General features: G+C 39.0%; 1 protein-coding gene and 1 pseudogene across 2 annotated transcripts; both read left to right on the top strand.

The window, feature by feature from the left end:
* Positions 1-992, top strand: part of LOC149103595 (uncharacterized) — a 1,572-nt pseudogene extending 580 nt beyond the window's left edge.
* A 2,715-nt stretch (positions 993-3,707) lies between these two features.
* Positions 3,708-13,994, top strand: LOC149103594 (caveolin-1-like). 2 transcript variants are annotated; one of them, XM_089273812.1, is made up of 3 exons: positions 3,708-3,820; positions 3,975-4,119; positions 11,011-13,994. In XM_089273812.1, the coding sequence occupies exons 2-3, from the start codon at positions 4,051-4,053 to the stop codon at positions 11,365-11,367; spliced, it is 426 nt and encodes a 141-aa protein (XP_089129938.1). In that variant the 5' UTR covers positions 3,708-3,820; positions 3,975-4,050; the 3' UTR covers positions 11,368-13,994. The 2 variants fall into 2 exon arrangements, with proteins under 2 accessions (XP_089129938.1, XP_089129937.1); XM_089273811.1 differs by having other exon boundaries at positions 3,713-4,119.
* The last annotated feature ends 6,508 nt before the right edge of the window (positions 13,995-20,502 follow it).

The raw sequence follows: 20,502 nt of genomic DNA, 5'->3' as shown, positions 1-20,502 counted from the left end.
ATTTTGCAGCACTTTCCAAAAGGTATGAATTAATTGTTAATACCATCCACGAGCAAAATTCTTAGTTGCCTAGAGGCAAACCCTGAAAGTGATGGCGAAAGGGATAGCCTTAAGTTTCTTAGACGGTATATTAAGGGCCTTGACACACCTCAGAAATTATCAAAGCTTGTAAGGTTTATCAGTGGGTCTGAGTTAAGGTAATTCCTCTGAAATAAAAGTGACAATAGATTTTTGTTCAAACTTTGTCCACTGAATATTTGTCATATGATAACTTCAATTTTGAAATAAAAAAGGGGGGTGCCCATGCTCATTAAGGAGCAATGAGGCATTGAAAATGCCCCATTTTGGCATTATTTAATGCTTATCATAAGAACGCATTCCCAGTAATTGTAACATCTTTGTGAGCCCGGACTCATAAGAACACGCATTAAACTACAGTCAATACAATGTGTCGGACACAAATAAACGTTTTAAGTTTGATTCAGACGGAAAGCTAAATCCTTGATTAAAAATTTGAACCAAATTTCTTGACGTGGTTACCGACTGCAAAATAGAAAAGACCACAGTGTATCTGCTATTTTTCTTATTTATTCAATTTTCAGCAATAGAAAAGAAGACCATTATGGTGGCAAGCTGATTTAGAACAGACTGATAATTTCATTTTTCATATATGAATTGTGTTTTCTGCCTTTGATGGGTATTTACAGTTTTAAAACATGTAACAACAGTGCACAAATTATTTGTGCACCGATTCCTGTACATCATACTGGGAAATCATTAGCTATTAAAATAAATGGCTTCTTGTAGTATCAAGCTTGTTATCTGTTTAAAGTTGACATTTTAAAGCGAACGCAGCTGTTTAGAACTATATTGAGATTTTAATGTACTTTTTTCCTGACTGTTGTAAGGGTTAAGTTGCATTCGTTGTGTTCTATTCTGATAGATAAAATTTGAAGGCAAAGTAATAAATTTCGCACTGTTTACGTTTTCAATCCGTCATCGAAGTTGGTAGTCTACGATTAACCGTAAATGGGAAGCAAGAGTAAAGAACTCTCTACAATTTTCTAGCAGAATGTCTCTTGTTCCATGTTTCACTCTTAGAGTGAATTATGCTACCCAGGCAATCAATCCTCACAAAAAAAAACAAACAAACAAACAAACAAAAAACAAAAAAACAAAAAAAACATGACTTTACGCAATTAATATTCCTCGTTTTACAATTAGAATTTAGTGATGCCAGCTTGATAGGCGTTAATTGATCTTAATTCTCAAGGTGGCCCCATTTTCACTCTCTAAACAACGGATTTCCGGTTAGGTGGATGCTGGGAACACCTGTTTTGAAACATAGCTATCACCAAAACGGCCTTATCTCAGCAAAGCTTCTTATATGTTGAAATTATATGTTCTTATATGTTGAAATGATTCCCAAGGATGTCTATCTCACATATAGAGTTCTACCATGTTCACCAATCGTCATTCAAAGGGTGTCAGGAGACTTCCAAAATATGCAGTTGTTGTGATGTGAGCTTAACATCAACTGCTGGTATTGAGACCTGGTAATCGTCGTCGTCTAACGGGAAAGGTCCATCTGGATCAAACCCATACAATGGAATTTCACTTGGATGTTGAATACTCTCAACTCCAGAGTATCCAGAGTGTATGTTCTCCATAATCCCAGAGGCGAAAATTTGTAGGGGAGATAATTGATGTTTACTTGAGACAGGGTGATTGTTCCATTGACCAGTAAAGTGTTGCAATGCCCTATTTATACTTGGTATGTAGATAAAGTGCAATGAAAATAAATGTACTTCGTTTTACCGGTCAAGAAGACCCATGTCTTCCATACCGCTAAAGATATTGGCAAAGTGACCAAGGACACCAGCGTAGACATCTCTATGAGCGCGCTCAACACGGCAGTTGTGGACAGAGCTTCCCGTTATGATATTTCCTCTGTCCAGTCCTCTATTTTCCAACATGTACTGTGCCACTCCAACATTTTCCAGTCCATGATCGCTATTTGCTCTTGAAGGTAAGCCAAACTCTTGTACTCCCTTGATGAAGAGCTCCAACACTGTATCTGCACGGTTGGCAGTTAGCATTTTGCTTTTGAAACTGGCGGAAAAGTGCATCGCGGTCATGTGATCACGCGTTGCATACTAATTAGAAAGAGAATAAAAAATCTCACTCGGAACGAAAAAAATATGGAATAAATATAAAAAAATATAGAACGCATATAAAATAAAGGGAACAAAATAAACAATAGATGAGCTAAACACGCATATATAAATTAAAAGGAAGAGACAAAAATATAGAAGCAAAATGAAAAATAAAGAAGCAAAATAAAAAAATACACAGAAAGGAAATAAAAAATATGGCACAGAAATGTAATGGATGTATTGCATATTAAGGTTGTTTGAATATTGACTGGAAAGGCGTGCATCTTTCCACCTTCGCCAAAGTCTTCTCGGGCCACTGTTTTAATGTAACGTAACGCAAAAGCTTGGAAATTCAAACGGACACTATTTCAAAAGGAAGAACCTTGCCGAGCTAAAAATTCAAGTTTTTTGAGTGTCTTATATCTGATGCAACTGAAATAACAAAAGAATAGGTGATTTTTTGTTGTTGCTGTTGTTGTTGTTGTTGTTGTTTGTTTGTTTAAGTTTAAATATGACGACGTCCGAGTAATACGGCAATACTGTTTCCCACATGCCAGCACGACCACAGTTGAAGTGTGGTGTCTGGTGTGGTGTCCGGCGTAGTGCAGCACTAATTGTGGTTAAGTAAAAAGAGTTGCAAACGGGTAGCAAATTAGACTTATTCACAAATCCTTCCTCCTTAGAAACCGAACGTTCCGTTGCCCTTGTTAATTAAACATCGTCCAATGCGTTTATCAGTGCAGTTTTCATTGAAAGAATTGCATTCATTGGCCTAATTATATAAGATACGTGACTATGTAGTAAATTGCAGCGGATGCACGCTACTGGACTTGGAATCACTGGTTGAGACTGAAAGAATAAAAAGCTGTGGGAGTCAACATTCTGCCTCCATGAGACGACATGAAGTCTCTCCTAGAGCTCCGTAAAAACCTGAATCCAACTCTGTCGCTCTACCCCAGCCAAATTACCCCATCTCTCATATATCGATGCTGGTCCTCTTTCTTACAGGTCCCAAGTCTTCCTGTAGCGGCGTCAAAATACAAAATTGTGTCGTCATCGGACGACTACCGAAAGAAGCTAGAGTTGTCTGAGCTCCCAAATTCATTTGAAGTGGCAACAATTTTCACCTTCGCCGCCTTAGAGCGAGCTTCTAGTATGGTCATCACCTCCATCTTTCCTGTAGAAAGGACCAAGACCAACATGAAGTCGGGGTATTTCTCAGGGTTGTCTGAGAACTCGCTCACGGATGGACGAATCGATCGTCGACAGCCTTGTGATGCACTTCTGTTTTGAGAAAGGACGACTTCTAACGCGTTGGTGTTTAAAAAATATGGAGGATCGCGTCGTGTGCTTTGTTCTGCTCCCATCTGTTAACGCAAAAACTAGGACTCTCTTCAAGTTCTTCAGTGTTATGGTCGACAAAATAGAAAACGTCTCCTATTTGAAATCATGCAAATTCTTGGAACCGTCTTCGTTGTATGAAGGCGCTTCGCTGTTGTTGGTCAGCGGAAGGATAGTAACTTTTTCTGGGAAGAGCGGAAGTCCCAGCTAGTCACAGCCGATCAACGAAGGCGGTGCACGAACATTAGGAGACATTAGAAACTTATATGAGAAGGAAAGATCAAATAATAGAGGTGTTGGAATTAAAATGCAATAGGCCTTTGGTAAGAAACTTTGACACAACAAGAACAATAAAAACCATGGGGAATACCATGAGGTTGTCACACCGGTGACTTGGTGGTAGTCCGTGACAGCGGGTAACAGTCTCAGCCGTCTCTTCCTCTCTCATTGGTCAAAGTGATATTATTTTCTATACAGGTGACCTTTCCATATCGCGAGACCTTTTTAATATACAGCACGAACGAGGGAAGAAAAGTTTAATCCAGAGAAAAGCATGGAAGACCATCCGATCCTTACGGAAACCGAGGACAGGGATCCGCAGAACTACAATGCTTATCTGAAGGTAAGGATAAATTATTTCGCTAGTGCCAATGGATCTCAGTGCTGAACTCTGCTGAACTCCACTGAAGCAGTCAAATGGTTGCTGATATTTGATACGGAAAATATGCGAACTGTAAAGATTGCGTTCGATTCATAACATCCAGTTTATTACTGAATTCCTCAATCGAAACTCATGGACGTTGTCTCTGTTAGAGGGTACGAACGACCTTTAGCAAATGACGGCAACGGCAACGAGAACGCCGCCAAGCAAAAGTGTTAACAAGAAGATCTTTTAGATCTTACAACCGCGCTTTTAAAAGTTAACTGTTTTGGTAGCACTACAGTCGGTGGCAGTGCAATGCACATTCCAAAGCAGTCCTTGATGATTCATTGATTACTGTAGACAACACATCACTTGATCAACACAACCTGTATTATTGCACCATCAGTCGTAGCCGTTGTGAAATCTCCGATGACGTAATTACTTCCGGCGCATGTCATAATATGGGTCATGAGTGACCCGATGAAAAAACAAAACGAAAAAAAAAAAAAAAAAAAAAAAAAAAATCGGTTTTGAACCTAAAGTTAGCGAATTAGTATGCAAGCCACCGTAATGGTGGTTGCCGTCTGCGAAATGTTTATTTGCTCAAAAATTGCGGCCAAATCTTTCGGAGATGGAAGTCAGGACATTTCTAACGCTACAAAAAGTAAGTTGGGACCAGTTGCTGGTTTGTAAGGCTGAAATTATCCAGAAGTAAGCTTTTCGTAACTTGAACGTATCGAAGACCACGCGGTGAACGAATTGAATAAATTATTTTTGCACTGTCTCGTTCTGTTTTTTGTTTCGTTCTCTTTTGGAGCCCGCCGAGGTCATTTTTTCGTCTAAATAAGCTTAGAAAAGTTCGAAAAAGATTTTGCTATTCAATTTTCAGCTCTTAGGCAATAATCCTGGATTTTTTTGACCGAAACGTCGGTTCGTGTTATGTTCCTGTGTTTGCGTTGCTATAGGTGACTGTCGCTTCCTTTGTTGACTCAAGCAATGAAGCGAGGTGACAAAAAAAAAATGCAATTATATTTAGTTCTCGTTTTGTTCGATTTCGTTGACATTTCAATATGATGAAGCTGGATTGTTAAGGAATAGATTTTACTACTGCCGATATGAGGTAGCTATTAACGCTAAAGTGATATATCGCTTCGAAGTCAGGGTTTTGAAGATATTTTTTGCAAAGCGTGGGTTCGGCGTGACTATGTAATCTGAGATTTTTGCTGACCCTGAAGAAAAAAATATCCGGAAAAGGTCATTTCATCGACGATTCAAACGAATATAAATTTATACATATTACGAGCTGAATTTCTAGGGAAAAAACATATTTTTGACGAGCGCCGGGTTTTTGATTTTTTTTCCCGCGAAAGTGTCGGCCGGGAAAGAGGACGTTTGTGAAATCTCCGATGACGTAGTAGTCTTAATCTGGAACTTTCTTCGGGATATGTATGGGCATGAAGATACGAAGTCGAACACTATTAACAACAGCTTTCTTCCTTAAAAGTCACGAATAAATTTAATTGTTTTTTCCCTCGAGTAAAGGACTAGCAAAGAAGTCACACGAGTCACATAATTCAAGAATTGCGTTACCACGGCTATCTTTAGTATCGTGGTTATTTCCCTACCAATGACGTAGTCCTTGCATGTTCTGACATGTTCTTTGCTTGGCTTGGAAATATTTCATTTTCCTTCCGATTTATGAGCTCGCTGCGATGAAATATCCAAAGAATTTACTTCATTTGCCTAAAACCACAAAAAATACTTGCAAAATTGCAAATAAATTGATGACCGTCGCTTCTCGCGAAATAAACTTGCAAAGTAAACACGATCTTATTGGTCACGTAGCGAAAGTGAAAGCTGCAACGTCAACGCATTCCATGGCTGACGTACTACCTTTTTTTTTTAGCTTATTTACTAGTCATACCTACCGGTACAGTGCCAACGAGCAAATGGAAACTTGCGCAATTTGAACATTACCCATATTTCCTTTCATATTAACGTACCTTTTAAATTTAGGAAGGGTGTTGTTCCTTACCATTTTTGTATGGTATTTAATGTTTACTCGTTATAAATTGTATTACAGTATAAGTAACGGAGATAAATACTATAGATTTTTATAGAACTTTTATTGAACAGTGAAAGTTTCATTTTATTCATATTATCAGTGACAGCTAAACAAGAAAATGAATTTCTCTTAGAATGTCCGCAGAGTTTGTAGTTAACCTTCAAGAATATAACGGTAGTGTTATTTGAAGCACATGCGTTTTGTAAACTATGTTTTGTTAAATGTTGCTAAACCTGTCATATGAAAAATACTTCTTACTTGTGCAAGGTTCACAAGATAGTATTGTTTCTTATGGGTAAACTAACAGGTCTCCCAGCCAATTTTTGGAAAATCTCAGGAAAATAGGCTGTTCAAGTTCAAAATATAGGAATTTTGTGCCAATAAAATAGGCTTTTTACAGGAGCTAAAATAGATTTCATACAGTTAACGAATATAAAGTAGGAAACACACTTTCTGTGCTTTTAATTTTTGTGTGAAATGGTGGTTTGCACAGCGCACAGTAGTCTTCAATAAATAAAAACTACCTAAGACTTCCATACTTGCAGGGAAAACAATTTGATCAATACAGGTTGATGACAATTCAATGAATAAAAATTTCGGCATGGTGACAAAATGTTGCAAAACTGAAACATCACCAGAATGCTTTTGGCATAAATCACAAAAAATTGGTCTGCTATTAGGTAGAGAAGCTTCTGAAACACAGTTTTCAAAATCAGTGGGCAAAATACCTGGGCAAGTAATATACAATACAATTGTACTTGTAGTTTTCACTATTTGATTGTTACATAGGGTGCAACAAGTTTAATTACATTGTTGAACAAGAAATAGTGATTTCAGGTCATCAGTTAAATCTCCAACTGTCCGCACCGTAAAAATATCACTAAAAACAGCATCAGCTGTCATTGCAAAAAATGATTCACAATGATCTCTTACGAGTGACCATACAAGCTCTCGCACAACCTCAACAGCACCAAGATTTTGCCTTCGGATGCATGACTCATATACAACACGAAAAAACTCATTGCATGTAATGTTTTGAAGATGATTTCTGAAAACTAAAAAACATAGTTCGAGGAAGCAATCAACTGCACAAGAGAATTTCCCTACACTGATTAAACAATAATTACGGAAATGATCTCTCACATGTGACCCCTCGTGTGCACAAATACTATCAGTGCTATCACGTATCGCATGCTCTTTGTCGTCCAAGACTTTAACAGTTTCTCTATTTATGTTTCCATTCACTATGTGTGCTTCCTTGCTCGAAATGAGGAACGGATTGAAACTACCATTAGAAGGATAAGCCATGCGCCTTGACAAATATCTCCCTTTGAATTTGAAAACGACGACCCTGACATTTTGACACATACTCCCAAAATTAGACAAATCATTGTTGGTAGTATGATCGTGAAAATATAACAACATAAACAATACATAAATCATTTTATCTGAGCTCTTGTAAGTTTTACATGTTCTGCGTGTACCTTGCACTTTAGTTTGTACCATAATGTGGTTCGAAAAACACGTGACAAGCTCGACAACGGAGGAATGTACTCTCAAGTTCTAAGATTTTGATTTGGTATACAATTTTCTTTTAATGCTTGGCACGCTGGTCGTTCGAGTTTGTTTTTGACTGAATTTAGTGTTTTATTGTCTTTGACTTTATTAGTTGGTTTGATTGCTCTATTGCTCGCTGGCGTTTTCAACTGGTTAACGATTTGATTGTTTTGGCACGCTGGCCGAGTTTGGCACGCCGGCCAGATCGAATCAGACAACTCTTGTGGCTCGCTGGCCGATGGTTGGGCTTCTCGATCAATTTCCCACAATGGTACTTAACTAAAGTACACCCACTTATTCTAAACGCACTATGATTGGTCCATTCCAAGTTAACGCACTACGATTGGTCCATTGGAGGACAATAGGTCTCTTTGGGATTACGTCATAAAATCTTACATTACTTACATCTCTCTGGATCACTCGAGATTTTTTCCGCCTGCCTCAACCTCGCGCGGCTCTATAATGCTGCCGCCTCGCCAGCCTCGCGTTCTTCGCTCGGCTGGCTCGTTGGCAATTATTCCCTTTGAATGCAACGCTTCGATAAAACCAAAAGAAAATATAGTTCATACACAATAAAGAAAACAATATCCGCAACATTGTCCTTGTATTAATGTTTCAACAGCTTTTGGCGAGTAAACATCACAGGTTGCGTGACTCAAAATTTGGCCGAGTGGAAGTTTGGGTCTGGTCTTCGACAAATCTAAGAAAAGAAAAAAAAGAAAAGAAACCACGGCTAAACCATGAACCGCGCTCGGCCCATGGCCGCGCGGTTAATAAGCAGAACGATAGCTTTCCATTCGACCAAATATTCCAGTTTTAACTTCCGAATATTTCATTTGAAGGATAGTATTTCCGGTTGGGGAAAAAATTGCGAACTCTTAGCTAGCCGATGTCAGTTACACGTGGTATTTCGATGAGGACAACGATATAACCTTTCTCATTGTAGCTACAGCTCTTACCTGCGTAGGAATTTAAATCGAGTCCGCGACTACTTTATTTTCCTGACGAGTTCAAGAGTCACTCTCGAATGACGAGACAAACTTGTGAGCTGTTCACAATCACGCGTTTGTCATTATTTTCTAAGAGAATTCGGGAAAGGGAAGGTTCCTTTTTCCCCTCCCTTCCCCGACTCTTCCATTTTTTTTTTTTCCCGAATTCTCTTCCTCCTCCCCCACCCCGTCCTCTTTAACAGTGGCTGTGCACGTGCGTCATGAATCTTTGTACATTTCGCTTTCCTCTTTCTCGACTTACCTAAAATTCATATGTAGTGACCCTGCACGCATGGTAACCCTTGCAAAACATCAACGTGGAATGACGAAGTCCTGCGTAGTTTGGACAACGAGGACAACGGCTGGGACTGTGTATTAATTACCTGGAGGGGGGCGTTGGAAAATTAGAGGGGGGGTGGACACGGGAGAAAATTACAACAAGAGAGAAAGGGGGCTGGATGTAAAATTTAATTAAAGAGATTGTTCAACGAGGGAAAATTGCCCTCTTCTGAAGAAAGGTCTTTGCCAGAAGAATGTTCCCAATACAACGTGGACGAGACTGCATGTAAAAGTTATGTACAGCACCTTGAGTTCCTCGATGCAAAAGCCAAAAAAAGAGTGAGAGAAAAGAACTCTCTTTCGCTTATTTCTTGGACAATTGAAACAGATGTAAAAGTGCTTACCAACAAGTAGTTGAAAATGTATCTAAAGCAAAAAGGTCTTAAGATAACGCGGGAACCTTAGTACCAGAGATGCTGTAAAAAGATGAGGAATCTCCCAATTCATGCGAACACGACACAAGCTCAGAGTCCAGTGATTCTGATGACTCTTCAAAGGACTCTTCGACACGTCGAAAAGTCATTTGAAGTGATATTTGTACCGGAGGAAGAACTCCAACAAGTAAACTAGGTATGAGGGAATCAGTGGGAGCAGACTTTCTTCCAAAAGGGGGGGGGGTAGCCTTAATATTATCATTATGTGAGGGGGGGTGTTGAAATTATTTTTTGCTTAATGAGAGGGGGTATGACTTAGTTTTGAGGCATATTTTACCCATTTCCCAGCTCCCCCCTCCTTTCCAGGTAATATTGCACAGTCCCTTAGTAGTATTTTCATCCGAGACTGAACGCTAGCATTACATATTTAGCTTGAGCAAGTTCTGAGACCGCAAAAACTTGCGAAATTTGAAGGTGAAACGTAAATTTATTTTCTGCTCTGCGCTGTCGACTCCTCGGGGTTTAAGACCTCTTAAGTCCCTATTAATCATAACTATTTTGTAGCTAAACAGCGCTGGGATAACTCCAATCATTTCAGAACTTCACTTTGTTCCTGTAGCTCCTTTTGCAATCTGTTTAACGCTTTTTCAGAGTTCATAATTTTACAACTACTTATATAAGTCATTTAATTTAACCGAAAATCAAAAAAACGTAATTGGGCCGAGTGAACGATGCATCAAATGGATTGGTTCTCGTGCTCAGCGGCACGTGCAAAGGAGAAGTCGCGAGAGCCAAGCGTTCAGTTCTTGGGGCGCAGCGCGTAAAAAGCAGGGAAGAAGCGCGGCGTCGATCTCTAAGCGTTCTGCTCTAGATGGAATTCACTTGTTGGATTATATATATTCTCTGCTTTTAGGCCCTGATGAAACGCCGTTCTTCTTGAGACAACCGAATGTTATTCAGCATGTGAAATTTGAGCTCTTTAGACAAAGCCTCTCGTTTTTTCCCTGTCTGTAACAACATCAATTTGTCGCTTCTATTTTATTTTCACGTTTGTGAACGAGTTTAAGCCTTTTAAAAGCAAAATGAGCTTGGCATAATTCATTTCTTCTTTTGGGATTGTATAGTCGAAAGACAAACTGCAGATAGCTCCAGATTGGCCTTCACAGCCAGTTCATTGCGTGGCAGTCGTCATTTTATTGCGAAAATTGCAAATAATGGAAATTAGTGATTTCCAGTCGATAGAAATGTGGAAAAGAAATACAATGACAGCGCCATTACTCTATGCTTGTACTGGTAAAACAAATGCATTTCAAGTTCCCAAAAGAAAACCCTTCTCATTTCAAGGCCACAAAAGTATATCAGTCCACGAAATCATACGCATCATCCCTTCAACGGCATCCACATTTTAGTTATTAGTTATTATTTTTTTGGAAGAAAATACCTCTTAGTCAACGGGTCTGGGCTATGTTATGAGCGGATGAGTGAGTGAGTTAGTCAGAGCTGTATGTCTTAGATTAATTACCGGTGGTTTCTTCTTCTTCGGCAGGTTGCCTATCCAGATGTGATCTCCGAGCCATCAGCAATCCATAGTCCTAAGTGCTCTTACCAGTTTACCAAACTTGTTTTTGACAACACTGTCTACTTCACGTACTCGTTGTATACCATTGTTTTTGGCGGTCTTTTGGCCTTTCTTTACGGCCTCTTCTGTGGAGCCCTGAGCTTCGTCATGATTTGGGTTATCGCTCCATTTGTCCGTCTGTGGCTTATTCCACTGGGGCTTATGGGGAAGATCTGGCTGGCGGTCGTGAAATGCTTTTGCGATCCTTGGTACGAGTCATGCGGAAGGATTTTCTCAAACATAAACATGAACCTCAATCATCGTAGGACAATTCAAAATGTCTAACTTTTATCGTGGCTGTAAAAGTTCTGAGTGATATTATTAGTGAGATTACACTGAAGTGAAAGTCGATGGTGCAAGTTCTCTGATCTTTGATGTTTAACTCAGTTTTTAATTAGATGCAATGAGTAGTTCAACAAGAAGTGATATGCACGTTATATTTTTAAGAAGAGTTTTACTTATTGTTTTTATAACATATTATATTTAGAAATCAGCCATGTAGCAGTACTGCACAGTGTTAATAAGCAAGCGTCAATCTCTCAAAGTGTGTTGGGGTTTTCCTGTATTCTTATTGGTTATCTTTTTATAGACCCGTAAAGTTATAGCATGGAAAAATTTGCCGACCGTCTTGCGTTCGCGGCCGTCACAAGATAAATATCCATGATATAAAAAATCCGCCAGATTTGTTCCTCGAAGCTTAGGGAATGATATTCTCGCGGAAAACTATTCCGAGTTATCGCCGTTTGAAAAGTTGTGAACATGTGACGCCTTTACTCGGATTTATGTGAACAGAATATGACGCCAGCCAATGAAATCACGGCACGCCTGCGTTCACAGCGATCGAAATGACTTTCGCAGGAATTCCAAGGCAATATGATAATAGTGTAACAGTCTCGTTCTCCTCGTTGAACTTCAGCGTGCGTTTAGGCGCAGACCATTAGAAAAGTGATGGGGGTGAGGGTAGGACTCTTTCAGCTTGCAGGTATTTTTTTTTCACGTCCACTGCCTCTCCAGGAGTTTTTTTTTTTTTTTTCGGGGTCAAGTTCCCTGCACGATTTTCTAGGGGGGGAGGGGGATATTCTACTGAAACAATCTCAATCTTGACACTAGCCACAATCGGACTGCCTGAAACAGGCTTCAAACAAATAATTTTTATCTTTCACAGAGTCGTTTTGCTTTACTGTCAAAATTATACTCCGGGAGAAACATAACCAAGAATCAGAACTGATGGGGCTGCATTGCACGTTTTGTTTGATGTATATATAGAGACATATCTTCAATTTTATTCATTCATTCCCCTTGTAATAAAATTCATTCTTGGCCGGCAGTGAATCAAGGTTTTAGCTAGGAAGCTCTGAGTGGCCATCCAGCACCAAATATGGGGCCAAAGGGCTTATTCCCCAATGGGGGTCTGGGGAGCATGGCCCCCAGAAAATTTTGCGAAATTGAAGCTTAATTGGTGCGTTTTCCACGATTCTCAGCCGATAAATTTAATGCATCGCTTGGACTTCAATGATAATGCATCGTTTACTTTGTCAAAAACCTAAAATAGATTTGAACAGCCTATATTAAACACATCAGTTGTGTTAAAACCTAAATTAATGTCTTTGATTACGACTTTTGTCCAACGTTGATCTTAGCGGCCATCTTAGGGTAAGTGTTACAGTTCGCCATGGGTGTGCACATCTGTGTCCACAATCGTCATTTATTCATGTCAGTTGTGAAATCATTCCCATATGTCGAGGCTTTCAAAACACGGTATGTGCTTGCTTTAAAAGTGCAAACGAATCAAGCAGGATGGCTGTTTATCCATAAGGGTTTTTCTGCAAGGGTAATTTGGCTACCAGTGTGCATGAGGAGGTTGCTGCTCACAAAATGTATCGGCCTTGAAAGGAAAAAATGCCTGTTTTCCTAACTGTATAGAAAACCAGGACCAAGAAATTAAAACTGCAGTATGAAGTGGCTGCCAAGGTGCCTTTCAGGCGAGTACAGTTTGTAAACCCGACAGTGCAATTCACTCTGCAGAAATTGTTTTTTCTTCACTTCTTCTTTGCACGAATTTTTTTTCAGTCACCCTCCCTTGCATGAGTTTTTTGCTTTATTTTTCCCCACCCCCACCCTCATCACTTTTCTAATGGTCCATCCCTTATAGAGCCGTCTTTACCACTCGTGAGAAATGGGAAAAACCAAGAGAAAAAAACTTGGCAAGAGCACGGGTACGAGTATACATGATCCCTGGGACCTAGACCTGACGACCTAGCTTCAATTTTTTCAATGCCCAAGGACTTTTTAGCACATTTAATAAACTCAATAAGGAATGATAGGTAGCATGGAAGAGCGAATTAATTCGAAAACACAACTGCGAAAACTTTTTTCTAAATAACTCGCGCGCGTTTTAAGATGTTACTTTCATTTTTTGGGAAATGTTAGATTTTATAGAGACCTTTTTGTTTTGCTTAAAAAGGAAAATTCGACAAAAGTAGCACTTTTAAGGTATTGTGTAACCTTGGGGTGGCTCGAAACAGCAACGGTTTCCAGCACTTTCCAAGACGCAGACTTTGATGGGTCATTATAACCACTCTATCTCGGTTGATGCCAAAATCATGGTATCAAAAAACTGTTCAATCAATGGTAAACATGTTGCTGTCAATTTTGTGGCACAATAAGTTACCATAGCAGCAATACGACCTGCTAAAAACACCCTTAATTTTAGCTTTAACAACAAGAACAACCACCATTTTATTTTGCTTAATACATAGAATATCATACAGCAAAAAAATAAATTAAACTCAAATAAGCAAAAAAACTACTCAAAATAGTAAGAACTAAACGAGCTGAGTAGTTACAAGGATTATTATGCTTTAAATCGGTTGTAGGAAAAATAAAGAAAAGAGGACGGAGAAAAAAAAAAATAGATAGATATAAATATAAAAAGAAATATAAGTAGTATTAGTATAAATCTACTAGCCTTCTATAACGAATGGCGTTCTCTGATTGGCCACGCTACTCACTATCTATTCTGTGATAGATAGTGAGTAGCCTAGCAGTGTGCGCTTGTTAACGAAATGACGGCCGCTTCTTGGCTTTTTCGGAGTGCCTGTAAATAGGATTTAGATAAGGTTTTGAACGACTAGTAGATTTATACTAAAACAGTTAGATTATTCGCTCTCGATTTCTATGCGTGATAGTTGACGAGGGCTACTCATAATCTAATTGTTTAATAGTACCAGTTATTGACAAAGCATTGTTTAATTCAGAGCGATAGTAGCTTAAAGAAAAATACTAAGCTAGCATTGAGCATAAGAACTTATAATTGCTTAGTCAAGTTTTGATTAAATAAACGCAGAGATAAGCTTTTTATCTCTTCATCCAAATTGTTCGAGATAGAAGGGCCAGAGAAATGTAGATTGAACTTGCCATAATTAGTTCTAACCTGATCGATATAATATGTTGACTTAGATGCTAGCCTAGTATTATAGTTATGTTTAGATGATATGAATGTGAAGTAATTGTCAAAGATCTTAGGTAATAGATTATGGTAATACTGAAACATAAAAACGGCAGTTTGCATACTAACCAGATCCATGAATTTAATTAAGTCTAACTGTGAAAATATAGGGCTGGACTGAGCATCTCGTTTCGAGAATGTGATTATACATAGAGCCTGAGTTTGGTCAGCGGTTGTTATGCTGTCATGGCGGATTTCAAGTTCGTCCCGAAAATGTTTTGGTTTTCTTCAATTTACTAGTTCTTTACTTGATTATTTAGAATGGAACCAGTTTAAATTGACAACCTTTCTCTATGGCGATTGAGCAAGCGGCGCCGAGAGCGCTTATAACCAAAAAACAAGCTTGGTGACCACCATTTTTTTATTATCGAATTGATGAGGTGCAACTTTTTGCAAAGTTTAAAAAAAGTCTGTGGAGTGGGTTCAGAGGCACCTTAAATTGTCGAAAATTTAAAGTGGCTCTGAGCCCACTACACAGAATTTTTTTTTAACTTTGCAAAAAGTTGCATCTTTTCATGCTTATTACAATTCGATAATAAAAAAAAGCTATAAGTTAGAAGTGCTTTAAGCTAAAATTAAGGGTGCTTTAAACAGGTCATATTGTTGATATAGTGACCAGTTATGTAAAATAGACGATTGCAACTGGTTTACCAATGATTGGGCATTTGTATGATACCATTACTGTAGTATCACTTGTTACACAGTGGTAGTATTCATCCTTCAAAGTACAGCTGTTAACAAAGTGCTGGAAACTGTTGCCAGCCTCCTTAAGTAGTTTCACAGTGATTTCCTTCGTTTCGACATACTCCGAATAAAATGTAATAGCCAAACCCTCGCATGTAAACAAAACCAAAGGTGTGGCTGACTAGGACCCTTTAAGTTGTTACCTTACTTTTAATTAAGTTGCAACTCAATTACACTTTTATCGTAACTCCCAATAGTTCTGAATGAAGAAAAAAAATACAGACAACCAGTTAGGCAACCATACAAACGAAGATGTTTTGCACGCTGCGTGGCTGAATGTTGCACTGAGGAAAAATGCAACAAGAACCTCTTCCCAATGCTAACAGAACATTCATCAACAGTCAAAGACGTGGTCGCCAGCCCTGCAGCCGAACCTAATTCTACACAGCCTGGAACCACTCAGGCACCGAAAAGTCCAACTTCTGTGGGCATCAAGATGAAGGCATTCTTCTATTTGCCTATCTTTCTCCTGGTTATACTCGACATCATGAGTTAAGCACTCAACTTGACTAAAGCAATCACCTTATACTACTCGGTTAGCATTTTGGTCAAACTGTAATCACAACTGCACTGAAATAAAGGCACTGCACTGAACGTGGCTGCCCCGAGAACACTGTTTTATCTAAGGGAAAACAGTTTTCATACAAACCAATTCCCCGAGAAAGAAGAATGGATATAAATAGATACCTTATACAGTTTATTTTTAAAAGCCCACCTGCATTTACGTCACATTCCTTTCAGGCAGTTTTGGCGCAGGGGTCCATAAATCTGGATATATTGCAAAATGCGTTCTATTTCTTATTCATCCTAGTTTCGGTCCTGACATCCTAAATTGGTTTGACGTCATTTACAACAATGCATCTAGCTGCGTTTTGCATAATGGCACGCATCTGACTTTTTTCTTTTAGAAAGGTGTCAGACAAGGTTGTCCTTTGTCGGGTCTACTCTTCGTTATTGGAATTGAGTTTCTCTCTAGTGCACTACAAAGAGATCCTACCATTAGAGGTATCCGGGTGGGCCAGAAAGAAATAAAAATTACGCAGTATGCAGATGACACTAAGGTGCTGGTGCGCGATTTCCATTCCGTTTCGCAGTTACTGAGGCTCTTAAACAAATTTAATAATATCAGCGGCTTAGAAGTTAACAAGCATAAAACTGAAGCAATGTGGCTAGGTTCTTGGAGAAATTGCAATGAAAAACCCTTTGGTTTCAAATGGCCCCAAAACTCAATTTACGCGCTGGGTGTTCACTTCTCGTACGACCGTGTACTTGCTAATAAGCTAAATTTCGAAGAAAAGGTGTACACTCTAAAACAAACTCTTCACAGCTGGAAAAGAAGAAACCTCACTCTCATTGGCAGGATAAACATCGTCAAAACACTAGGTCTAGCCAAACTTGTATACAGCACCTCGCTTTTGACAATCTCGAAGCCGCTTATAAACAGTATTAAAGAAATTATTTTTAGTTTTATTTGGGAAGGTAAAACCCCCAAAATTAAGAAAAAAAAAAAAAAACGATTATCGCAGAAAAGAAACGCGGTGGCTTGAAAATGATTGATTTCGAAATCATGGAGAGCGCTTTGAAAATAGCTTGGATCAAATGCATTATAGAAGGTGGTGATGCGTCGCGGAAAACCATCCTAAACTACGCAGTCAGGCAGTTTGGTGGTGTTGATTTCCTGATTAATTGCGACTACGACGTAAAGACGCTCAACTTAGAACAACTCCCAGAATTCTACCGCACGGTTCTGTTATCGGCAAGAATTCCAGTTTTCAACTGACAGCAAAGAAATACCCGTATATGATCCAATAATCTGGAATAAGCGCAACATTCGGTTGGACGGAAAGACAATCTTTATTAACGAATGGTATAAAAAAGGCATCATCTACATCCAAGATCTGCTTAATGCAGACTTCAATTTTTTGTCTCTAACAGGGTTTAAAGAAAAATTTCGTGTAAAATGCCCGTTTACAGTATACTATGGCCTCATAAATGCCATTCCAAAAAAAGGGAAATCATCTCTCCGCAATACCGCCACCCCCACCAACAGTTAAGCACCTGGAGCCGCAACACCTACAAAACATTTCTCCTCAAAATTAGCATACTCAAAACTACTTGAAAAAAGGTGCCTACCACCGACAGCAGAACCCAAAATTCTAAATCACGGTTTTACTAATGAGAGCATTCATGTTTACTTGCTCCCATTTCGTATCTTAAAAGAAGCAAAACTCATAATGTTTCAACTTGAAATCATCCACGGCATTTTACCTACGCAATCCAGTTTGTTTCGCGCCAGCTTGACGTACCTCGATAAATGCCCTTTATGTAACTTAGAAAGCCAGCCATTGCCTCACTTGCTGATCACATGCTGTGAGTCCATGATAGTTTGGGACCTTTTTATTCGCTGGTGGCAGACAACTTTTCACCAACATATAGTTCTGTCAGAAAACGTAATCTTATACGGTTGGCATGATAACCGTAGCTCAATTAACTCTATCGCCCTCAACTACTCCCTAATATTGCAAAATATCATATTTTCGCTTCAAGTATGCGCGTTGGCTCGATGATGATGATGATGATGATGATGATGATGATGATGATGATTACCACGCGAGCCTTACACAGCCCATAAAGTACAAGGAAAGCCATATTTTTGCAATATTTGTCCTTGTGCTAAACGGCACTGTGTATGCTAATTTGAAGATTCTATAACTTTCCGCACGTTTTTATGGGCGTTAAGCTTTCGTGTGCTAAGAATTATGGGTAAATGTACCAGTCTCCATCCTTTTTCCTCTGGAGGATTCCAGGCGGCGGTGGGCCTGGGTGTCCGGGTGCGCCGGACTCCACATCAAACGTTCAGGTGCGAGTATTGTCCACGACCATTATTTCCTCTGAAACCCACACGCAGTCTAATCCAACCTTTTTTGAGACTGAAAACATTACCTCTTTAAACGAAGAAAAATTATCATGTGAAGGCATAGTCTCCGAAAATGAATGCCTAAGAGCTCTAAAAGAATTTGAAAATTTTAAATCTCCTAGCACAGATGGCCTTTCTGCGGAGTTTTACAATTTTTTTTGGTCAGAAATCAGTACCGATATAATCGATAGCTTCAACTACGCCTTCAAATCCGGAATGCTTCCTATTAGCCAAAGGCGCGGGATCATATCGTTAATTCCCAAGAATAACAAGCACAAAAGCCTGCTTGAAAATCTCAGACCCATATCGTTGCTTAATATCGATCATAAAATTCTGACAAAATCAATTGCGAAAAGGTTTGACAAAGTTCTTCTAAAAATCATCAACCGTAATCAAACTGGTCATATCAAAGGTCTTTTCATAGGCGAGAATGTTCGGTTAATTCAAGACGTTATGTTTCACACTAAGCAAGAGGAAAAACCCGGTATTGCCATTTTCTTAGACTTCCCAATAGCGTTTGACACAGCTGAATGGGACTACTTAAAAGCTGCGTTACAAAGGCTTAGACTTTGATAGTTTTCTTTTGCGCCTAAAAGACAAACTCTGTATCCTTCGAACTTTGGCTGTTAAAAACAAAGAACTTGATCAATTTAAAGAAACGTGGGCTGCTTTGCTTTAGTCGTGTATCTGTACTGTATGCGTGCGTGCGTGTTGCTCTAGAGAATGTAAAGATAACCGTGCTACAGTCATTATGTTACCACCTAGTGCAAGTGATTCGGGTAAGTAAGATTTTATAACGTATCGTAAGTAATATAACATATTATAACATAACTATTGCAAAGCGCGCGCTCTGATTGGTTAATTTAGCGTCTACTATTTGCCCATGGGTGTACGCTGCTGACGTGTGTGCTAATGTTTACAAAGCAAATCTTTTGAGACATTGTTTCCAAAGTAATGACCGACGTTCTTCTGCCACAAATGCGAAACTGTCTTCACAGTTGTCTGAAGATGAAACTTTATCGAGTTACTGGTGTGCAGTCGGTTGTCATGAATGAATTTTCCCGCGCTTGTTTTCTCTTGTCATGTAAGACTACACGAACATTTTTTTGTGATGTAGCTCAATAAAAGGACTTCTGTTGTTCCAATGTCTCAATGTTATGTTATAAAACAAATGGTAAACGCCATGGCGTGCACTATTGAGTTATGGATGCACTTGGGAGGTTTGCTAAGCACTCAAGAAGCTAGAGTCGCACGAGGCGATCGCCTCGTGCGACTCTTACGCTTCTTTCGTACTTAGCAACCTCCCGCGTGCATCCATAACTCAATAGTGCACGCTATGGCGTTTACCATTTGTTAAATAGGTTGCAAATGAAATAATGTGACGTATTGTAAGTGATGTACGTAAGTAATTTAGCATATTGCAAGTAATTTAACATATTACAAGTAATTTAGCATACTGCAAGTAATTTAGCATATTGCAAGTAATTCAGTAATTGTACGCAACGTCTTGTAAGTGGTTAATGTCATATGTAGTAAGTAATGTTTGTAAGCAAGCAATATGATGCACTGTAAGTAGGTAAAATAAGATTTTGTAAGCGATAATCATAAACTAGTACTGTATCAAGTTGAGTCGATGTTAGTACTGTGTTGTAAATTGTAAGCTTTTTAATGTTAGTATTGTGTATTTGTAACGTAATATATGCTATGTAGAAATTAACTTTTTAAAAAATATTAATATTGTAAGTAATGTTAGCATTGTAAAGTACATGAGTCTTCCAATAAAAAAAAAAAAATTTTCTTGGGTAAGACACCAAAAATTCGTAGTGTCTCTCTCTACGTGTCTGTATATGGATGATTGAATTACCCATATACAGAGAGGTAAGCTTGCGATGGGTTAGCATCTCATGCAAAGGGAGGGGAGGGGGAGGCAAAATCTAGCTACATTGTTAATGGAAACCCAAGAAAACTGCCAGCCTGACTTTACTGTACTTTGCTAGCTCTTGAATTTCTTGTCCGAGGGTTAAATTATCAGCAAAGCGAAACCCAACAAAGCAGAAATAAGGAGCAGCAAAGTGGAATACATTTCGTTTGAGTTGGACTCTCGCACGAAGAAAAGCTCTAACGAGTACCAATAGTTTTCCTAACCTTTCAGTCGACAACTATCTTCTCTGTCGAGGCTCTTAGCCCTCATAGCAATCCAATCTACACAACCAGCCATCAAAAGGACACAAGAAAACATCAGCCAAACTTC

The sequence above is a fragment of the Orbicella faveolata genome, unplaced genomic scaffold, assembly GCF_042242905.1.
Source record: "Orbicella faveolata isolate gen_17 unplaced genomic scaffold, um_ofav_v1 contig_35, whole genome shotgun sequence".
In the NCBI taxonomy this organism is placed as follows: Eukaryota; Metazoa; Cnidaria; class Anthozoa; order Scleractinia; family Merulinidae; genus Orbicella; species Orbicella faveolata.
Note: the sequence above shows the minus strand (reverse complement) of the source record. Positions and strands in the feature narration are given on the sequence as shown.

Coding starts and splice junctions, on each gene's coding strand:
- LOC149103594 (XM_089273812.1), top strand. CDS start 4,051: ATGGAAGACCATCCGATCCTTACGGAAACCGAGGACAGGGATCCGCAG. Junction 4,120..11,010: donor ACTACAATGCTTATCTGAAG/GTAAGGATAAAT, acceptor CTTCTTCGGCAG/GTTGCCTATCCAGATGTGAT.